At 42.8% G+C, this 19,723-nt stretch overlaps 1 protein-coding gene across 5 annotated transcripts in view; it reads left to right on the forward strand.

Annotated features, from left to right (window-relative positions):
* The first annotated feature begins 1,141 nt into the window (after positions 1 to 1,141).
* LOC121627580 (inositol polyphosphate-4-phosphatase type I A-like) overlaps positions 1,142 to 19,723 on the forward strand; it is a 40,134-nt gene continuing 21,552 nt past the window's right edge. For all 5 annotated transcript variants that reach the window (XM_041966530.1, XM_041966533.1, XM_041966531.1 and 2 more), the window contains exons 1-8: positions 1,142 to 1,248; positions 10,238 to 10,328; positions 16,678 to 16,916; positions 17,816 to 17,860; positions 18,110 to 18,228; positions 18,394 to 18,510; positions 18,744 to 18,823; positions 19,391 to 19,502. In XM_041966530.1, the coding sequence (XP_041822464.1) occupies positions 16,811 to 16,916; positions 17,816 to 17,860; positions 18,110 to 18,228; positions 18,394 to 18,510; positions 18,744 to 18,823; positions 19,391 to 19,502 (579 nt within the window). In that variant the 5' untranslated portion in view covers positions 1,142 to 1,248; positions 10,238 to 10,328; positions 16,678 to 16,810. The remainder of the gene's footprint in view (positions 1,249 to 10,237; positions 10,329 to 16,677; positions 16,917 to 17,815; positions 17,861 to 18,109; positions 18,229 to 18,393; positions 18,511 to 18,743; positions 18,824 to 19,390; positions 19,503 to 19,723) is intronic.

Genomic DNA, 19,723 nt, shown 5'->3' on the forward strand with positions numbered 1-19,723 from the left:
ACTTTGATGTTGGTATGTTGCTGTTAGACTCCATAAACTCCAACTTCTGGTCTGATTTACAGCTAATCAGTGTTAAAATTAGCCATAACAGACATGCAATACAGCAGCACTAGTGCACGTTTTTAATAATTTAATTTAAGTTTTAATACCGGTGAAGAAACCTGCAATAGCACATAAATTCCACAAGATGGCGATAGAAGACAACAAGACAACTTCTGTTTTTGGCTCAGTCTTTCAACATGAGGAACAGCTGTTTATAATCAAGTCTAATTATTAAATATTATCAATATCTTTATCAGCTTTATTATTAGTAGTTGTAGCTATTAATAGATGAATGAATTAGTGCTTTTAAGTGTCACACCAAAGAGGAACCCAAGATACAACTTTACATTTACAGTAGTTATTGTTGTTTTGGAAGTACCTCTAATATTATCTCTAGATAGATAGATAAGACTCTCTACTGAAGGTGATATTGAGGGGGAAAAAATGTATAATTTCAGTCATCTACTGGCTATTGTAGCCGAGAAATTGTTGGTAGTTTAAAAAAACTATTAAATTTCAGTAAAAGAAATATGTAAAAGAAATAGCCAACTGCTAATAAAGTTAAAATTAAAGCATTAATTTCGCAGAAAAATGGCCCTTGTGAGTATCATATCATCATATATAACATATTGTTGATGTTTTCATGTACTTTTTCATGTGTAGCTGTTTTTAGTATATTTTGTATAATAATATGTTGTGTGTTTTTTATATGTTTTTATTATATATCATATGGGTAGAGTAGTAGTACTACTAGTTTTTTAAACTGATTTTTTATATGTCAAATCTGGAACCATAGCTGTTAATTAAATATAATTAAGTAAAATGTGCATTATTTACCTGGAGTATAGGTATAAAGAAGGATAAAATCACATTCGTCATGTGCAAGTACCTCAAAAATACTTTCAAGCGAAGTATTTGAGTAAATATACTTATTTGTGCTTCACATTGATTAAAATGGATGTAAGTAATAGTTATGAACGTGTTTTATTCATTTGGATTGGAGTTTTGACAGGAAATCTACGTGTTGCGTACGAGCATGCGTAATGACGCAAACACGTCTCACGCAGGGGGCGTGACCAGCGGCTGTCTGCTGTAGCTCCGGGTTGAGAGAGACACTCACAGTGCGGCAGTTTGAGGATACACTTCACCCAACAGTTATCCTTTATCCAACAAACGGATATTTTAAACCAACACGAAGCTGAACCGGTGAGTTATGGCTAATTACGGTTAATTTTAATTCAAAATACGTGACACAATGACGGCTTTTCTCGGCTAAAGCGCTAACCGCTGCGGCTTTGTTGGTGTTTATACTGTTAGCGGTAAGTTCGGAAACGGAAGCTTTAGTTTGTTCGCACGTATTTTAGCAAACAAGACGGAGTTGACTCATATTTTTGGCACAGAAGTGACAAATATGAGAGGACAGAAAGCGGTGGAGTCCAGCAGGCTAGCGTCAGAGCAGGACAGGACGCGGATAAAAAAGCAATAAGGACATAAAACACACTGCATGGGGTTGAGTATTGGTTTAAATTGGTGTAAAGTGGGCTGTAATATGAAGAATCCCCTCTGACAGGACATGTTGTCATCCATAAGTGGCTCCTGGAGAGTGGCAGGCGGGTCACAGCCTGAGAAACACTGCTGCTGTTACATAAGAGAGTTAGGAAAGGGTGCATTTTCCTCCAAGTGTGTGTGTGTGTGTGTGTGTGTGTGTGTGTGTGTGTGTGTGTGTGTGAGAGAGAGAGAGAGAGAACATAAACATAAACATGCAGTATTTATTGCTATGTCATGGTTATGCATGATTATTTTCTGATATGGCACTGAATCATCCTGTTAGACACACACACACAGAGGTATGTTTGAGTCATTTTACAGTGTGAGAATACTGATTTTGCTGTGTGTGTGTGTGTGTGTGTGTGTGTGTGTGCACGCTGGATGCTGACTGTGGATGTGCACATGTGCTGAGTCTGTGTGTGTGTGTGTGTGTTTGTGTGAGAGAGTTTGCATGTTGTCCACACATTTCACTGCGGTCCCTGCTGGACGTCAGCGTGGTGTTGAGTTTCGCCGTGCAGGAGTCAAGGTCAGCGTGGACATCGATTTAGGTCGAGCTGATGATGCTCTTTATGAGGAGGAGAGCGACCTGCCTGGAAATGAGGCCCTCGCCGTGGGTGTGTGTGCCATGCACAGAAGTGGCGGCGGTTTCTCTGTTCTTGTGCCAGGGAACCAATAAATCCAGTTCCGCTTGCGTGATTTGAGAGTTGAATGTGTCCAAGTTGTTTGTCTTTGTATCACTGCCTCTGCAGGGAGGAGAGCTGCCTCAGGTGTCATTGCATCGCTTTAGCTTGATTTCTAGTCATATGCGATGTGTATAGGCTCCATACACACGCCATGGGCTACATCGTGCCTGCAGCCAGTTGAAATTGAAGCTGAAGACAACAAGAAACTTTCAAACTTTGCAGCTTTGAATCAGTGTCTCACCACTGCCTCCATCATGGCCGTCTCTTCATTTGATGCCACGTAAGCGGTTCTAAAGTTACACTAAAGCTGCACTTTTTCAGGTGTTGTGTTCTCCCTGACGTCCTGGACAACCCACACTTTTTCCATTTCCCTTCGCACTTCCATATAAATCACTGCTTGTCGCTCTCTCTGCCGCTTCAACCCAAACATCAGTCATTGGTTGGCTCAGACCAGCTGGTTTAAAGTCATTTCAGAGCGTGTTCGCAACCAGGTTTTCATCAGGATAAGTGTCGATGCAGATTGAATGTGGGAGCTGGCGCTTTGAGAGATGCTTTAAGAGCGTTTTTCTCTCATTATCACAGCATCAGGGTGGCCTTGTGTAGCTCTTTTCCATATAATTACTTATTTCCATTGTTATTGTCCAGTCTTTTTGTCTGTCTCTCTGTTTTATGGCAACATGACAGCAATTAATTGATTAGTTTTGACATCAATTCGTCATTTAAGGGCTTTATTAAGCTAATTAGACTTTTGTTTGGACACAACAAGCAACTCGAAGATGTCAGCTTGAGTGTATTTCATAATTTTCTGTCATTTAATAAAAATTAACAGATAGATGATTACTAAATAGTCGTCAGCTGCAGCTCTTAGGTGTCGGTATCAGCACCAGACATCAGTTGCGCTTTGATTGCAATTTGAGCATAAATGCAAATTGGGCATTTGCTTTAGTTGAAAGTTGAAAATATCAGTTAAGCGAAATGATTCGTTTTCAAGATCCAATGATTAATTGGTTTCTTTATAAAATGTCAGAAAATGAAGCGAAAGACACAGAAAAGCAGCAGATCTTCACATTTTAGCAAGAGCCAGAACACATTTGACATTTGTGCTTCAAACGATGAATCGATCAGTGTCAATCGACTGATCAGTCAGCTCGCTGTCTTCATCTCTGTGCTGGATTGAACAGGTTTCAGGCGGGAGGTGAAGCAGGTATTTTGTCGGCTCTGTATTGATTGAGTGTGATTTGATCGGAAATTGCGTGATTAGTGTTCTCGTGTGTGTGTGTGTGTGTGTGTGCGTGTGTGTGTGTATGAGTGTGTGTGTGTGTGTGCGTGTGTGTGTGCGTGTGTGTGGTGACTCATCAAACGCTCCCACTCGGCTCCAGCAGAAGCCTGTTGATTCACCCTCATCTGTGACTTCCTCTGCATCTGCCCGTCTCACTCGCTCTCATAGGACATATTTACAGTGAACACGTGTGTGTGTGTGTGTGTGTGTGCGTGTGCGTGTGCGGCAACATATGTTACCGGCTTGCTGCCGTCTTATTGGCCCTGTGGTTTCAAAGGATGGGAGAAGCGAAGCGTATCGCTGACATAATGAGGAGATTTGGGTGGATAGACACTCAGTGGGCCGATAGTGAGTTGTGTCATCCTCTTCAGCAAAACTCATAATGTAACATAAAATATACACATACATATGTGTCAGCGTAAAGTTAATAATTACAGCATAATAAGGGAAGAGTTGGTTCCTACCTTAAAGACAATTAAGAAAAACTGAGTGTAGAAGAGGAAGCAAACCAGAAAATATCCAGATTTGACAGGCTGAAAACAGCGAGTGACCCAAACAGGTTATCAAAATTAAAATTAAAAGCAGGTTGACTTTCAGTCACATAATCGTTGCTCTTAATAAACGCTTTAAATGAAAAGAGGAATTCAAGAGTTAAAAAAATATAATGCAACATGCCTTGAAAAAGAGCAGTTTTATTGTTTAATATATACTTTCTGAACAAAACTCTTTGATTGAACAGAAAAAAATGAGAAACAAACATGTTTTTCTCATTTATTTGTTTGAAAAAGTCCCTTCTCTCTGCATCCACTTTAGCAGCGTCATAGTCAATTATTAACAGAAAGCACTCCCTTTCTCCATGCTTTAAAGTTGTAAAACATCTCCAGGCATCTGTCTTTTTCCCTTCTCTCCTTATAAACCGTGAGCACATATGTAAACACACACACACACACACACACATCATGCACTTTCATGCACAACTGCTTTTTCTTCAGCGTCTCGCTCAGACACACACTCCTGCTGACGTGTAATCAGTCTGGACGGTCTGACTAACAGTCCAAAGACACACCGGGCTGCTGATGCTGGGCGCCCTCATTGCAACAGTGGAATTAAATATTGATGAGCAGTGGTGAAAATGGAGAGGCATCAAACAGAAGAGTGAAACCTGTGTGTGTGTGGAGCATGGCAGAACATGTGATTTGTCTCCCTGAGGTTTCTGTGTACGAGCCTTGTCCACTGCAAGAAATGTCTGTCGTATGAAGCGCTTTACTCCTGTGAATAAAATCTGACGCATGTTGTTTCAGCGCAGTTTTAAAGCTGTCTTCTTCTTTTTTAAGTTTTCAGTTTTTGTTGAAACTGTTGATGTTTATTCAACTTTGTGGTCATTTTGGAGGCTGTCGCGCTGTTGGAATCATTTTGCACCGTACTGACAGGTGTTTCTATTATTTTGTCCACCCCATGAGGGTAGGCTAAGGAGCTGAAGCAGCGTCTCATCCATGAGGGGCGGTTGCATTCCTGGTGGAGGAGATGATGCTGTTTTTGCTGCAGACCAGGCAGGGAAGGAGTTAATTGGCTTGAATGCTCGGGAAGCGGAGAGCTGTTGGGGAGGGAGAGGGAGAGTAAAGGGTGAGGAGGAGGAGGAGGAGAGAGAGAGAGATGGGGAGCGGGAGGAAGAGCAGGGGGCGAGCGCTGACGGCAGCTGCAGTCTCTTTGCCTCGTGACGGCGTCTGCGGCGTGAGTTTGTTTACATCCATCGGCAGCAGGCTGAGCGGAGCAGACGTCCTCGGGTATGTGTGTGGACTCCGGCTGCCGGCTGTTTAGCGGCATTTTGACCAGCGTCGCCCAGATTTGGGCTGTCGTATGTCTTGAGAATGACATCTGAGCTGCGTTTGGGCATTTGGGAGAAAATGCACAATCATGCTGTATGCTAATAGGTTATCTTTTAACCAATCGTAGGGTTCCTTGCTGCACTTCTGCTGCAGATAATTGCAAAACGATGCTGTACTGAGACAATAAAGATGAAGGATAGTTTTGCTAACACAGTCACTGCTGTAGTATAATTTCAGTGCTAGGTTAAAGGCGCTTGAGCCATGTTTTATCACGGCGTCAGTGCATTGTTCAGGCAGGTGTTTTGTGGTTTTCACTTTTCTAAAACCGGCCGTGGTGGTGGGGTGACTTCTGTATGGTGCTATCAATATTTCCACTCAAGGGTGACCTCCAGAGATGTGTTTAGCAGACGTGGCAAAGCAGCCTGACAGCCCCGTGTTGGGATGAATTTAGCAGGGCTCGATTATTTTGCCAGTTAATTTTCAAAACATGTGAAAAAAAATCCAGATTTCTTGCGGTCACAATGACCTCAAGCCTCAAAGTGACGCCTTCAGGTTGCTTGTCCCGCCCACTGTCACATCATTCAAGAAGAGCAGGAAATTTAGATGCTTGAACTAGTGAGTAATGGACATTTTTTGCTTCTTTTCAGCTCTTGAGGTTAGTTCACAGGAGGATTTTTAGGAGGGGGTTTTTAGTACTCTTTAAAATGTATGTGCCACAGTTATTGAGCCTTTATCAGTTCTATTCAGACCCAGACGACTTAAAGATCTAAGCTAACCAAGCCGAAGTTGTGGCCTGCTCTACTCTGCGTGCTAACAGCTAAAGCATAATACAGTGATCCCTCGCTATATCGCGGTTTACTTTTCACGGTTTCGCTACTTCACGGATTTGCATCGTGCATTGTGTTCTGCATTCTGATTGGCTAAAAAGTCACTCCGCTTCTTCTCTACCTGTGCGTCAATAACGTCGCAGTTTAATATGTAGACGTACGTAAAACAGCTCGCCAAATTTACATTACGTACGTGCAAATTCTCTTGTAATTTCGAGTTTTGCCTATCACTGTGTTCTTCTCCCGAACAAACACACCTGCACCGCGGGCTTCAAAAGAAGAAAACACTGCAGAGCGGAGTCAGGATGCAGCGGCTCAGTCTGAAGAGCAGTGAAATACACCTGAGTCACTATTTTCCAACTGTACTTTGTATTTTTTTCATAATCATTTTTAATTTTCTCCCGTTTAATCCAATTACTCGGGTCGCGGTGGGCGGTGCTAATCTCCGCAATTTGAAGCCTTCTGTTCACATCGATGATTAAAATTATTATTTGACAGCACAGTACAGAAGTTATTTGTTAAAAAAAAAACATTTCTAAAGTACTTTTATTTGTGAAACAAATGCTTGAGCCTGTAAAATGGTTTGTTCTTTCTTTTCAATGTATAATAGAGTATTTAATTGTATAATAATTGTAAAAAAAAAAAATAATAATAAGGTTTCTACTTCACGGATTTTGCCTATCACGGGTTCTTTTTGGAACGTAACCCCCGCGAAAAACAAGGGTATACTGTACTGAAGTTTTATAAGATCTGACATACATGCAACTTTAATGGGTAGTTTTTATGGAACATATGCAGACACATAAGTGCGTCTGTGAGAATTGTTATCTTCCTGGTTTGTTATCAGAAAAATGTGGAACTGAGCGCTCGTGAAATGTCTTGCTTGACCTCAGTGTCAGTTTGAACTAAAATTATCTTCTTCTGCACTGAATGTTTATAGTGTGAAATGCAAATGTAAACCAAAGACCGAGAAATTCAGATCGCAGGCGCTCTAAAAAATGCTGTGTCACCCCGGCTGGACAGTTAGTTCAGGTAGATGTGGGTGTACGGGCCCCATCCAGACACCAGTGACGTCATACTGGGATAACAGACATCTTTCATAGTGAAAAGAGCATGTGTGTGTCCTCGTGACACGCAGTTTTTGTTTTTCTGCATGTCTTTTTGGAGTGAGAACAGCCTGCAGCCATGTGATGTTAAACATGATGCTTCTGACAAATGTGCGTCCTGGCCAACGGCGTCTTCGCAGCACAGATGGCCGGAGGCTCAAACGCCGGCCTGTCATGCAAACCGGGACCAGAGATACGAAACAGAGCTGTTCGACAGCATGTTTGACTGCTTTCGCTCTTGAAAGATTCAGTTTTGTAAACATATTTACAGCCCAGGATGTGACAGATGCAGTTTTGTACATTTTTTGATATCGTACCACTTCTCGTCTTTTTGATGTTTTACAAGTACTGAAATGTTGTTGCTGTTTTTCTGCCATCTGCTGCAACACACTCCTGCAGCAAAAAAAACTATTTTCAGCAATTAGGGAGAAACCTGCCGTGTTATTTCTAATGAGCCCGTGTGACTTCATCGAGGTGACTCATTGGCCGGAGTCACATTTTGTTTCGTTTTAGGTTTTTGTCTCCTCATCCTGATGATTCATTGGCTGATGCCCACATGTCCTCAGACCAGATGAAGTCACGCCACATGGATCTGTTTCACAAGATCGAACAAATATTGGCAGCTGATGTCGCCTTAAAATCAGGTTTTAGGAAGGAAGGATGCCACGACATGGAGGTTTAATCAAGCCACTTTTCAGGTGTTGTTCGACTGAAGCAGCGACACCTTGAATATCTCATCAATGATTGGATGAATTCATTAATCATGTGATTATTCCATTAATCCTCTGCAGAATGATTTAGCTGTGCTTGTGTTTATTAAGAATTAGCAAATTTTACCTCACTAATACACTAAATCAAGATTGTAAATGTGGTAAAGATACCTGCTAAACATCAGCATGTTAGCATGCCTGAGTTAGCATTTAGCTCAAAGCACTGCTGCTGAGTGCAGCCACATGTAGCTGCTAGCATGGCTGTAGACTAGTATTCAATGGGAAACTGAACAGTTTAGTCTCATTTGTCTGGAAGACATCCTCTCAAAGTAGAACAAATTGGATCATGATAGTCCACCTGAAATGGCTTAAACCTTTTGTTTTGTGTCAGCAAGTCTTCATTGATTACTTCCTTCATGTTGTGGGAACTGGTGCTTGCAGTTTTTCCTCCGAACCAGTCAAAGAGAGACTCGTAGCCCTTTGGCCGGCCAGCTCACTTCTGCTTTCACCCAGTCTCGTTATAAGAGCACGGGAGACACCCATTTTTCTCAACCTTGCAATGAGTTACGCTGCTGCATTACATGTGGTTAAAGTGTGAAACCTTAAATCTTCAAGTCGGAGGCAGGAAATCACCCAGCTGCTCCCTAAGTAGTGAGCAAAAACTCTGTTGAATTGTGTTTAGTGGCTGACATTTAAAGCTGCCAGCATGCAACGTTACACGTGCACCAATTAGTGGTTTCACCTATAATACGTTTTTCCCCAATATTATCCATACATGAAATAATTACACTGCTAATATCAAGGTAATGTCTAATAATGCTGAATCATCTTATGAACAGCAGGATTTCTTGAGCAAACTGGTGAATTTGACTAAATTCAACCAAGAGTGAAAGTGATTTCCACCTGCGTAAGGTGGCTGCTGAGCTTCTCTTTACTGGGGAAGTCGGTGGTGTGTGTGTGTGTGTGTGCGTGTGTGTGACATGGCTCACTTCTTTAAAAGACAGTTGGAAAGTAAAGACCTGATATGAGGCTAAATGAAGTCATGCTGTGTGATTCTGACTCACACACCAGCCCACTGTACGTAGCTCACAGGAGACAAAGGTCGTTGTTATTGAAAGGTCTTCTTGGCCTTTGTTGTGGCCATAAAGCGTCCATGTAAGTGCGGCCAGGTGTTCGTGCAGCACGGACGAAAGCAGAAAGCTAAACACCAGCTCTTTTGACACTTCCTGAAACAACAGAAGGAAGCGAAGCCGCTTGAGCAAGAAGCTCGATGAAAGGTTTTACACACATCGTACCAAGCAGTTCGACTCTTTTGGCAGATGAAGTATCAGGCTGCAGTATCAGGCTGCAGTATCAGGGCCGCTCGCTGGTACTGGAATATTAAAGTCTGTTTGTCTGCGAGCGTCTCAGCTCAGTTTGATGACAGTTGTAGTCCTGATGGAGTCGGTCTCCATCCTCACGGCAGTTTAATTAAATAAATAAGGCGTTCTCTTAGTGTGAGTTTTACTCACTCACTAGCTCGCTAATATATGACCCACATTTAGATTGAAGGGAATGTGGTTCTTGGTCAAAATGCTAACGATAAAACTGGGAATTAATTAGAAGATTAATTAGCTAGTTAGTTAGTAATAACTTCTATTAGTTCATCGTAGGCGAGGTCACAGAAGGCTGCAGTGTTTTTTCAAGTAACTGGTTGAGAAATAGCTGGTGAAGAGTGACACAGCTCTGTGTGTGTGTGTGTGTGTGTGTGTGTGTGTGGAAGGGTGTGGGCGATTCTCATTTTCATGTGAAAAGGGCTACAGCTGCTCCGTCCCTCTAAAGAAATTATTCATGCTTTATTCTGATGCCGATCCCACAGCGTCCACACACACGCACACACACACACACACACACACACGCACACACAGGGGCAGGCAACACCTCTATTATTAGCTCAATCGAACAACATGGGGGCAAATCTGTGTTTGACAGAACTGCTCTGTCTTTTCCATTTTATATTTTATTCTGTGGTACAAAGTGAGCAGTAATGGCCTCTCAACTCGTCCTGACTGAACTCATGTTCATATAATTGACAAAAAAGTGTCACAGACATTAAAAGAGATAAAATGATTTGTACAAACCCAGAAAAACGAGCTTGTAGTTGACGTTTTTGTGTATAATTGAGACGTGTGAGCTGTACTTTCATATGTAAAACCTGCTGTTTGATGTCTTTTCAGATTGTGAACTTCTGCTGCCCTCTGTGGAAGATCCTCCTCACTGAACCTGGATCAGATTACTTCCTCTTCTCCTTCATCCCATCAGTATACTGTGAGTAGATATAAAACAGTGGATTAAGGATAAGTGGATTCTTAGCTCATTGACGGCTCTTTTTAAGTGAAACCTAAGATAAATGACGGCGAGATCAGGCCGCTGCTGTGCAGTCGCGTCACGTTTTACATGTGAGTGTGAGCACACTGATGTGTCGCCATGAACAGTCGAGGGCTTTGTACAAGTACACTGTCCCCGCTGATGCTTTCTGTGTGCAGAACCTTCAGCTTCCTCCAGTCTCTTAATCCTTCAGTTTCCAGTTTCAGTCATACCAGGACTGGTTTCAAAACTGATCACATGTTCACAGGTTGATCTTTATGTAAAGGTTCTACATTGTGTCACGTCCTGCAGACACAAAAGGCCAAAAATGAAGATGTTTGCTTTTTTTTGTGTCGTTCAACTATTATTATGAAGATGCTGAAACCTTTCATTGCCACAAACACGACTCTAACAGGGTCTCACTCAGCAGGCATTACAATTAATTAGAAAATGCACAATATAATCCAAATGAGATGTGATTTTAACTAAAGGCTTAACGCTTTAAGATGCAGAAAATACAGTTTTGAACTATCCAAAGGCTTTAAAATGAACAAATTATACCCATAATCTCTATAAATGCTGCTGGATCTCACTGCAGATTAATTATGGCCTGGCTGTGTAATTGAATCTCGCTTCTCGAATCGTTGAAGTCAAATACGACCACACTTCTTATCAGCGCTGAAAGCTTTGTGTTGCAGAAAGGAAGCAACGTTTAAACAGAAGTTGGTTTTCATTGCAAACAAAAAAAAATCCATCCATGGCTTTGAAGTGGTTTGGACTTCACAGTGGTCATGAGGTTTTCTTAACATGAAAGAAGAAGCACCAGCGACTTTAATCACATGAGAAAAACTCAGATTTCTACTCCTGAGGTGGATCCTCGCTTCCTTTTGATGGTCATTCAGGACCAAAATATTATATAGAGAGTGAAGGCAAACAGACTATAAAGCCATTTGAAAAGTTTAGCTTTAGCCTATTAGCTTCTCTAACTCCTGCAGGCCCTCCTTAAACTGCCATTAGTTGAAGTGGATGTGAAATAAGCACAGGTGAAGTGCTAATATCTGCTATTTGGTGTGGTTGCAACTTAAATTATAGTCCCACCCCCCAGCATTACATTGCGCATTTTTCACTGTTTCATGATGTTTAATACACTGAGCAATTGATCGAATAATCAAGAGGTTAATCATCACAGCCTCTAGCAGTTCATTGAAGTGATGAGTTGAACATCTCTCTGCAGTCTCAGTGGCTTGTGTGTGAAGAGCAAATGTAATTTGAATGTTCGATATCATACCCGTCAACAAATCGAGTATTTAGAAGCAAACGGTCTTTTTTAAATATCAAGTATGTGCTTCAAATTGCCCCATTTAATCTAATATTTCAGCTTTAGTCAGTCGCCATCTGCTGCATCCTCGCTTGATGAATGAACTTATGCGATGTTGTGTTTATTTTCTTTCGGGGTCGTCCTTCTGCTGTGGGATATTTGTGCGAAAAGCGTCAAGGGAGGACCAAATTTAGAAGAACGTGTTGCCCCGTCTGAGAGGAGACGTGACCCGACACACACATTCGCACAGAAAAATGTGTGGTGTGATGCCTTGTCTCGGTGTGCGAAAAGGCCTCTTGGCAAAGAGGAAGCTGTAAAATGAGGTTTCTCCATGTATGGTCAGCTGGACTCTCAGTCGCACGCACTCTGCCTCTCTTTCTCTCGGTCTGTCTTCAAACTAAGACTCAAGCTTCAAACACACCCACATACATTCAAACATATATGTTATGTTTGAGCAGAGAAGATTAACGGCAACTGTAATGCATGTTAAGAGGTTAAGACCTTCTTTTGCGTTGCCAAGCACAAACAACATGTTTCCTACGCGCGCTGATCACGGCTGCTCGTCTTTAAATGTCTGGTTTCACAACATGCTGCAGATTTGAGCTGCTTTTGAATGAATGGATTTGTATGTTCGCTCTAATAGGTGAAATAAGAAGAAGTGTGCACAATGTGACCCCTGTTATTAATGCAGTTATCCATATTAGAGAAGCAATAAACAGATCAGAAGTTGAGGTCTTTATTTGAAGCATCAGAGGGATTTTTGTTGTGGCATTTTGGAATAAATCTCGCTTAAAAACTTCCCCTAATTGCTTTTCTTGATGGATCTTTAGGTGCATTTGTACCGATAATGAGCCAAAATCTACTTTGTGAATCCTGGATTGGGGTTTTGTGTGTCAGGAGCTGTGGCCCGGATTTACCCATACAGAGTGTATGTGTGTGTGTGTGTGTGTGTGTGTGCCCCAGTTCATGTGACTCACAAACCTACACTAACACTCAGTCAGGCTATATTTGGAGCTCCCTTATATGGCAGCTTTTCCCCCCTCAGTGAAGTTTCTGTGCAGCCATGGATTCACAGAGGATACTGATTTGTTTTTAGCACCTCTGGACTGTTTTGGCAAGTTGGTAATTTCCCAAATGTGCCAAATTCATTGATTTGAGGTGTTAAATAATTTTTCTATGATATTACATATTGCACAAATCAGATGTAGACCATAATTCCTCCTTTGTTGCATTGTGTGTGGAGAATGTGTTGGCTGGGGACTGAAAAGTTTGACTGACAAGACTCAGACCAGTAACTTGAAATAAAGTTGATGTCAGTGAAACAAAGCAGGGGATTTGGAAATGGATAATGTGCAGTAACCCATTTTTGATCAGGAAAGTTGGAAAGCAGTCGAACCATAGTGCCTTTTTGGCTTTGGGAGTGGAAAATATGAGTCAAGTTGGCTGACAGGCTGGAAATTTCCTTCCAGGTTTGGGAACAAAAACCAGAGATGCATCAACTCTGGTCATTACTTCAGTGATGTGCAATTCGAAAAGCTACCAGAACACAGCAGCAAAGTTACTGGCATGTTGTGTGTTTTGCACCTTGCAAAGGAAAAATGATCGGATTTTTCCATATCAGCCTGGTGCCATGGTTTCCCACAGGGGTCATATGTTAACATTAATAGGGGTTTGAGGGGGGTATCATCCTCCGTGTTAACTCGCCATCCCACCTTTTCATCGGCGAGTGGCAGAGGAAGTGTGTTGAATATGTGACTCACTCATCCTTTATCTGACTTTAACTGTGTATTGATGAATCCATGGTGCTGTCCTTGGTGCTGATGTAGCAGACGTTTTTGTTATTGTACTTTTTTCCCTTTGTTTTTTTGGTGTGGGGCAGGTGGATTAACTTACTGGGCCATCCACCCTGTTAAAAATGATCTAACCACCTTCTGGTTAAGGGATCACCAAAGTTATTACACATGCATTGACTGCAACAGCCTGCACGTGGTTCAAGAGTTGATGCAAGACTTCCAAAATATGCATTTTATTGGCTCACAGTACCGGCTGATGTACAGAAAATATTCTGCCATGCTGCATGAAATAGACTTATTTTAGCTGCAGGTGCTCTTATAATTCCCATCAACATGAATAACGATATAACCAAATGTGATGAACTGTTGGGGAGTGCAGGGCCTCTGAAACTTCTCCAAGGGCCAGCCACTTTTATTGTGAAGGTCAGAGGTCACCTGTGCCGTTTTTAACCTGTGCAGATGAAAAGTTTTAAAACAGATTGCGACCTTGCCTTCAGGAGCTAATGCTGCCATGTTGGACACTCAGCATGGGAGACCAAGTCCGCTTTAAAAGGGCAACAAGTGAGGGTTTGAACCTGTGACATTTAGCTGCAGGAGCATCTTCTCTGCCGACTGCGTGTTTCGGCCTGAAGAGTTGTCGTCTTTTTACAGGAACTTACTGCTCATCAGCATGAGAGGAAGCTGAGCCGCGATGACTGAGAGCTGCTGTGTTTGATGTGGAGTGTGTGTGTGTGTGTGTGTCCACACGTCATGTGATTCATAAATGTGTAGAGAGACGGAGCTGCAGCCAGACGCGCCGCTGTAGGTTTTGTAGACGCTCGACGTGAACAGACACGTAACCTGAGCGCTGGTTGTTTGTCTCGTCAGTGCACATTAAGGCTCGAGAGCCAGAAAGAGATTAGAGTTATATCCTGAGTGTTGAAGGAAAGGTTTAAGATGTCTGATAGCTGTGTGACAGCAGTGAAGACATACTGTTAACCTCCCTTTCACCCCTTTCAAATCTTAAACTTAAAGCCCTTTTTTCCAGCCACAACTCTTTTCTGTTTACCTGCTGGCGTCTGTGCTCATCAGGCAGCAAAGTGAAGAGCCCTGCAGGCTGACGACTGAGGCCACTTCCATGTAATCACAGAAGAGTGTGGGTCCGCTTGTCTTTGCCTCAAACCCCGCTGTCAGGGCTCAGGTAGTTACATGAATGTTAAATAACTGCACAAACAACCCGATGCTCCCTGCAGAGATATGGCAGGTATGTTGCCTGCTCAAGAAATTCCAGTTATTAAGCTGCTATTAAGTTATTGCTCAGCTTGTTGGGGCGCCAGATATGTTCTTCTGTTCTTGCAGTCAATGATATTTAGTCTCTCTACCACTTAAACTGCTTAACCTTGTCTGAAAAAATGCATTTTTATGCAGAGGGCCTTAACTCTTGAGGGTCCTGAGCTGGAATGAGTTTCCCGCTTGGACATAAAGGCAACAGGCAAATGTAGACCTGCAGGAACAAGAACTTTAAAGCATCAGATTCTGCACACAGAGATATTCAAATTTATATGTAAAGCAGGTGGATTCTCCTTCATCAAGTCCTGCTCCAGATGTAGGGCACATTTATCCGAGCTGACCAAAGTGGGCCAGATCAGGCACAGCCAGTGAACCACATATCAGGAAGTAGGCCGCCAACTATTAACCCAGAACCACAATTAAAATGAGATCACTCTGTTTGTAAAAGATGTATCATTTAGAGTCCAGTTTTTACCGGAGCTCAGTCTGGAGAAAAGTATGTTTCACCCTCATCAGAGAAACACTGAATCGTCTCCATCTGTGTTTTGTCTAACTAGACCACGGTGCCTCTCCACGTGAGACAGCTACTGTCCCTTGCGTTTGCTGCTTTGCTGCAAATAGGCTAATTGCTCTTACGCAAAATGGGACAGAGGGAACGAAAGCAGGAGAGACGGCAAAGAGTGGGACAGTTTCTCATCCACAGGCTCAAACCTTCAGGGAAAAAGGTCCCAAAGGAGAGAAAATTGGGAGGAAATAGAGCAAAAACATGATAGATTTGAGGGGCAGGCGGATGTAGAAGAGACATTTGAAAGGAGATAATGGACATAGAGAAAAAGAAGTAAAAAATGTGGAGGACGTAAGGAAACGCCTACAGTCTCTTAGCAACATCAACGCATGATGGTACTTTCTCTTCTAGCGAGCAGAAAATGCAAATTCGTACAAATTGAAGTGGGCTGACACGCACAGATGCAAATGAACACACAGCCGAAGTCTCTTCCTCATACGCAGACACATCCTGGACTGTACATACGTACAGATGTAACACGACATGTGCAGGCGCAGGCCGAAGCACACGTGCTGATGCTGAGAGGGATGCAGGAGGCTGACGGACGATGCTCAGTCGCATGTTAACAGACACGTGCTCCGTCTTGTCCTGTCTATAAATAAAGTGTATGTCACCAGAGATGTGCTGTATGTTTGCCCCTCTGCTCCTCCAGCCAGCTGTGAGCTAAAGCTGCTTTCTGAGTGTTTTTAAAACATATTTATCAGTTGCAAGTCTCATATTTGCTCACATGCTGTATTCAAAGCATTTTGCAGCGTGAATGAACACAACAGAACAACAGAAAAATGAAAATTAACATATGAAATGCAAAATCATAATATGGCCAAGTCCAATATCCAAAGCATTGTGGTGCTACAGAGATGCTGCAGCCCACAGATTATAGGAAGGGAACATGCCTGTTTGGTGCAGAATACAGACCCACTTGTCTTTTATTGAACATGATTAGAGGTTTAAGTGGAATATGAGCACAGAAATACAAAATAAGAGATAAAATCAGGAGCAGAGCATACGCTGCTGACTGTGTAGGTGGGAAATGTGAATATAGATTGGATGATTTGACCTTGCAAGTTGCAGCTGATACTTTATCCTCCCTTTTTGCTGCTGTTGATGGCAGATCATGATGAACATGATAAACACGATCAACATGTAAAATAAGCAAACTTGACTTGAATTGCTGCAATTTTCTGCTTTGCAATTTCTTTGTGCATCACCTGTTGAACACCTATTGATCAGGCTCTATAATATCCTGATGTGTTACCTCTGTTTTTATTGTTTAATTCCAAAATAGGGATGGGATTGAGTACATGTTGGCTTGATTAAACCATCTGAACCCCTGTCCTCCCTCTCTTCTTCTCTCTTTGCATTTAGAGAGGTGAACCGCTTTGCAGGAGCAGCCGTGGATCCTCGCAGAAGGAGGCGCTCATCACATGGGAGTGTGTGACCGCGTGCGTGAGGGTGTGTGTTCAGGCCTCCTGCCGTCGCCCGCTCGTCCCGGACAGGCATGGCGGGAGGCAGAGAGCGCGGCTCCCGGGTCCAGAGGCCGTGGTCGGTGTACCGGGCCAACACATTCGAGCTGTCCAACGAGATGATCGGCTTGGCTCTCGCAGGTGAGGGGACGCTGATACTCTGCAGAATGACCATTTGAATACTTCATTACAGGACATAAAAACATGGTATTACACTGATGGTGATGCACAATTTAATTTTAATTCAGTATTTAACTCATGCAGTAGATGCCCGGTGTAAACACAGCCTGCCGTTAACGTTAGCCACTTGCAGCACCACTAAAATTAGAAGTGCTCGCTGACACACACTCTGCTGGCAGTGTGTTAAACCTGTGTGGGAGCCAATAGCCTCTTCAGCCACGGTTGCCCTGAAGCAGATCATAATGAGGCCTGAGGGCTTCTCGTCATCTGTCAGCATCTCACGCTGAGAATCAGAGGAGATTACAGTTGGCTGAAAGCTGCAATATGGAAGAATTTTAGTTTAAAACGTTCCAAAATGAGCTAAACTAATGGGGCCACTAGCTGCACGGCTAGCTGAGCTAATGGCAGCTAGTAGCTACAGCCACAGATCGCTGCACCTTTCAGCTTCTCATCATGATGGTCTGGTCGTGATCATCAGTATGAAGCCTTGCAGCACCTGATTGGCAGACTGGAGGATCTGCAGACTCTTAAAAAGCATTGAATTCAGTAAAACTTTAAGTGAGCTTGTCGTGACTCGATCGTGCTGCAGGAGGCTGTTTTTAATCTTTTTTGATGGAGTTTCACTTGGCATCATCACCACTGCTAGCTGCAGCCGCCAGGAAGCTCGTTAGCTTATGATGGGCAGAAGAGGCCACGTTTAGCAACAAATCAAACAAATAATCAAGTAAACAAATAAAAGTACAATATTTACCTTGAGATGAAGTATGAAAACAGCATAAAATGTAAATGCTCATGCAGTTTGGAAGTGGAAATTGTTGATGTGCTGCAGTTGTTTTATGCAACTCATTGCTTGTTTCCAGGAAACAGTCAGGACCCAGATGAGCCTGTGCTCGAGTTCAGCGTGGGTGAGTAACACTGGCATTCAGAGCAGTCCATCCAGAGCGACTTGGAGTGATCAATAATTCATTAGTCATTCATTAATGTATCAGTTCATCTTTAATTGTCTTTCAGAAGAATCGTATTTGGACAGTTTGTCGTTGTGAAAGTGAAAAATAACACACGCGCGTCATAAAATTCGATGAAGTGGAACATGGCTGTGAATTCAGATGTGAGAGGATCAGATGCCTCTTGGCTCATGTGTGTTTGTCATCCAGCCTGCACAGACCTGCTGACTCCCGCTTTGGATCGAAAACCCAACAGCTTTGTAGCAGTGAGCTGCACGACACCGCCGCAGGCCTTCTGGACCAAACACGCCCAGACTGAGGTCATCGAGGTCAGACTCTTCAGACCAAACACCTTCAAGTCATAGATGGCAGTTAGAGCCCGTAGCCCCAATAATGTCACATATTTTCATGTAATTCTGAATAGTGCTGCGACTAATAATTGTTTTCATGATTCATTCATCAGCTGATTATTCTCACTGTGCCTCCGTCCACAGGGCACCAGTAACCCCATCTTCCTCAGCAGCATCGCCTTCTTCCAGGAGTCCAACATCAACCAGCAGACGCAGGTGAAACTGGCCGTCTACGACGTGAAGGACCGCTCGCAGGGCACGGTACGACCCACGTCCAGGCCAGCTCTTTAACCCTGGAAACCCCGAGCTCCTGTGGGCTCATTTTCACTGATTTTCACTTCAGATGACTCTCAGATTTGCTGCTTTCCAGTGGAAAGGATGCGTTGCTCCATGTTCTGCTTTTAGGCCTCTGACAAACACTGATTTGAGTTTATGCCCGTTAAGAAGACATAAAGAAATAACACATCGTTCACATTGCCTTGCTCTCTCTTCAGATGTATATGTTGGGCTCAGCACTTTTTCCTGTGAAGGAGTTGTTGCAAGAGAGGAGCCACAGATTACAGCTGGAGCTGAGGTAACACACACACACACACACACACACACACACACACACACACACACTCTTCCAGCTTCCTCCTGCTGTATTTAAAAAAAGTAAAGCTTATTATTTTTAATTATTGGTGCATGTTTTTTAGTTAATAACAGTATGTACCATATAAACTTGTGAGCCACAGGTGCAACACACAGCTGTAGAAGTGCAGGAAATCTTTTCTGCCTTCCTTCCTTTTCTTTAAATATCTTGGCTGTAAAGAGAAACCGCTCTGTTTGCAACAATAATAGGATGCAAAACTTGATTTTTGGTTGTGGTGACAGCATGTATCTGACGGCTCTAAAACAAGCACTCTCCTTTTTTGCGCACAAGCCCAGAAATGACATCAGATGCCCTTTCATGGGAATAAAATGCTGTTCAATTAATTACGTATGAGGCAAAAGCTTCCAGCCACTTAAATATAAGTTTTAGTGCTTTTTCTGCTTCATGTCAGTGTGGTATCTGCCTTTTTAGTAGATAATAGAAGTGTTTTTTAGTTGTAGCACTAATGCATTCATTTTCATCATTCATGCATGTTGTTTTAATGGGCAGATCAGCGGAGAACCAGCGGGTGGGCAACGTCACCATAGCTGCCTGGCAGATGGAGGAGAGAGCAGATCAGAGGATGTCGGTCGGCCGCCTGCCAGACAGCATCAACGGGCGGGTAAGAGGCGCCGGGAGGGACGAGGTCCTCTGCAACATTCGGTTTAAAATTTCATTTCCTGTGTGCAAAAGATCAAGAGTATTGATATTTTCCATATTGGTAGTAAAGGAAACAAGCACTGCAGGTAGTTTCTAAGCTGCTTTCCATCAGTTTATTTTAACGTACCAGGTGGTTTTTGCCTTTTTCAAAAAAGAGTTAAAGAACTTTATGGGAGACCAACT

This window comes from Chelmon rostratus, chromosome 24 (assembly GCF_017976325.1).
Source record: "Chelmon rostratus isolate fCheRos1 chromosome 24, fCheRos1.pri, whole genome shotgun sequence".
In the NCBI taxonomy this organism is placed as follows: Eukaryota; Metazoa; Chordata; class Actinopteri; order Chaetodontiformes; family Chaetodontidae; genus Chelmon; species Chelmon rostratus.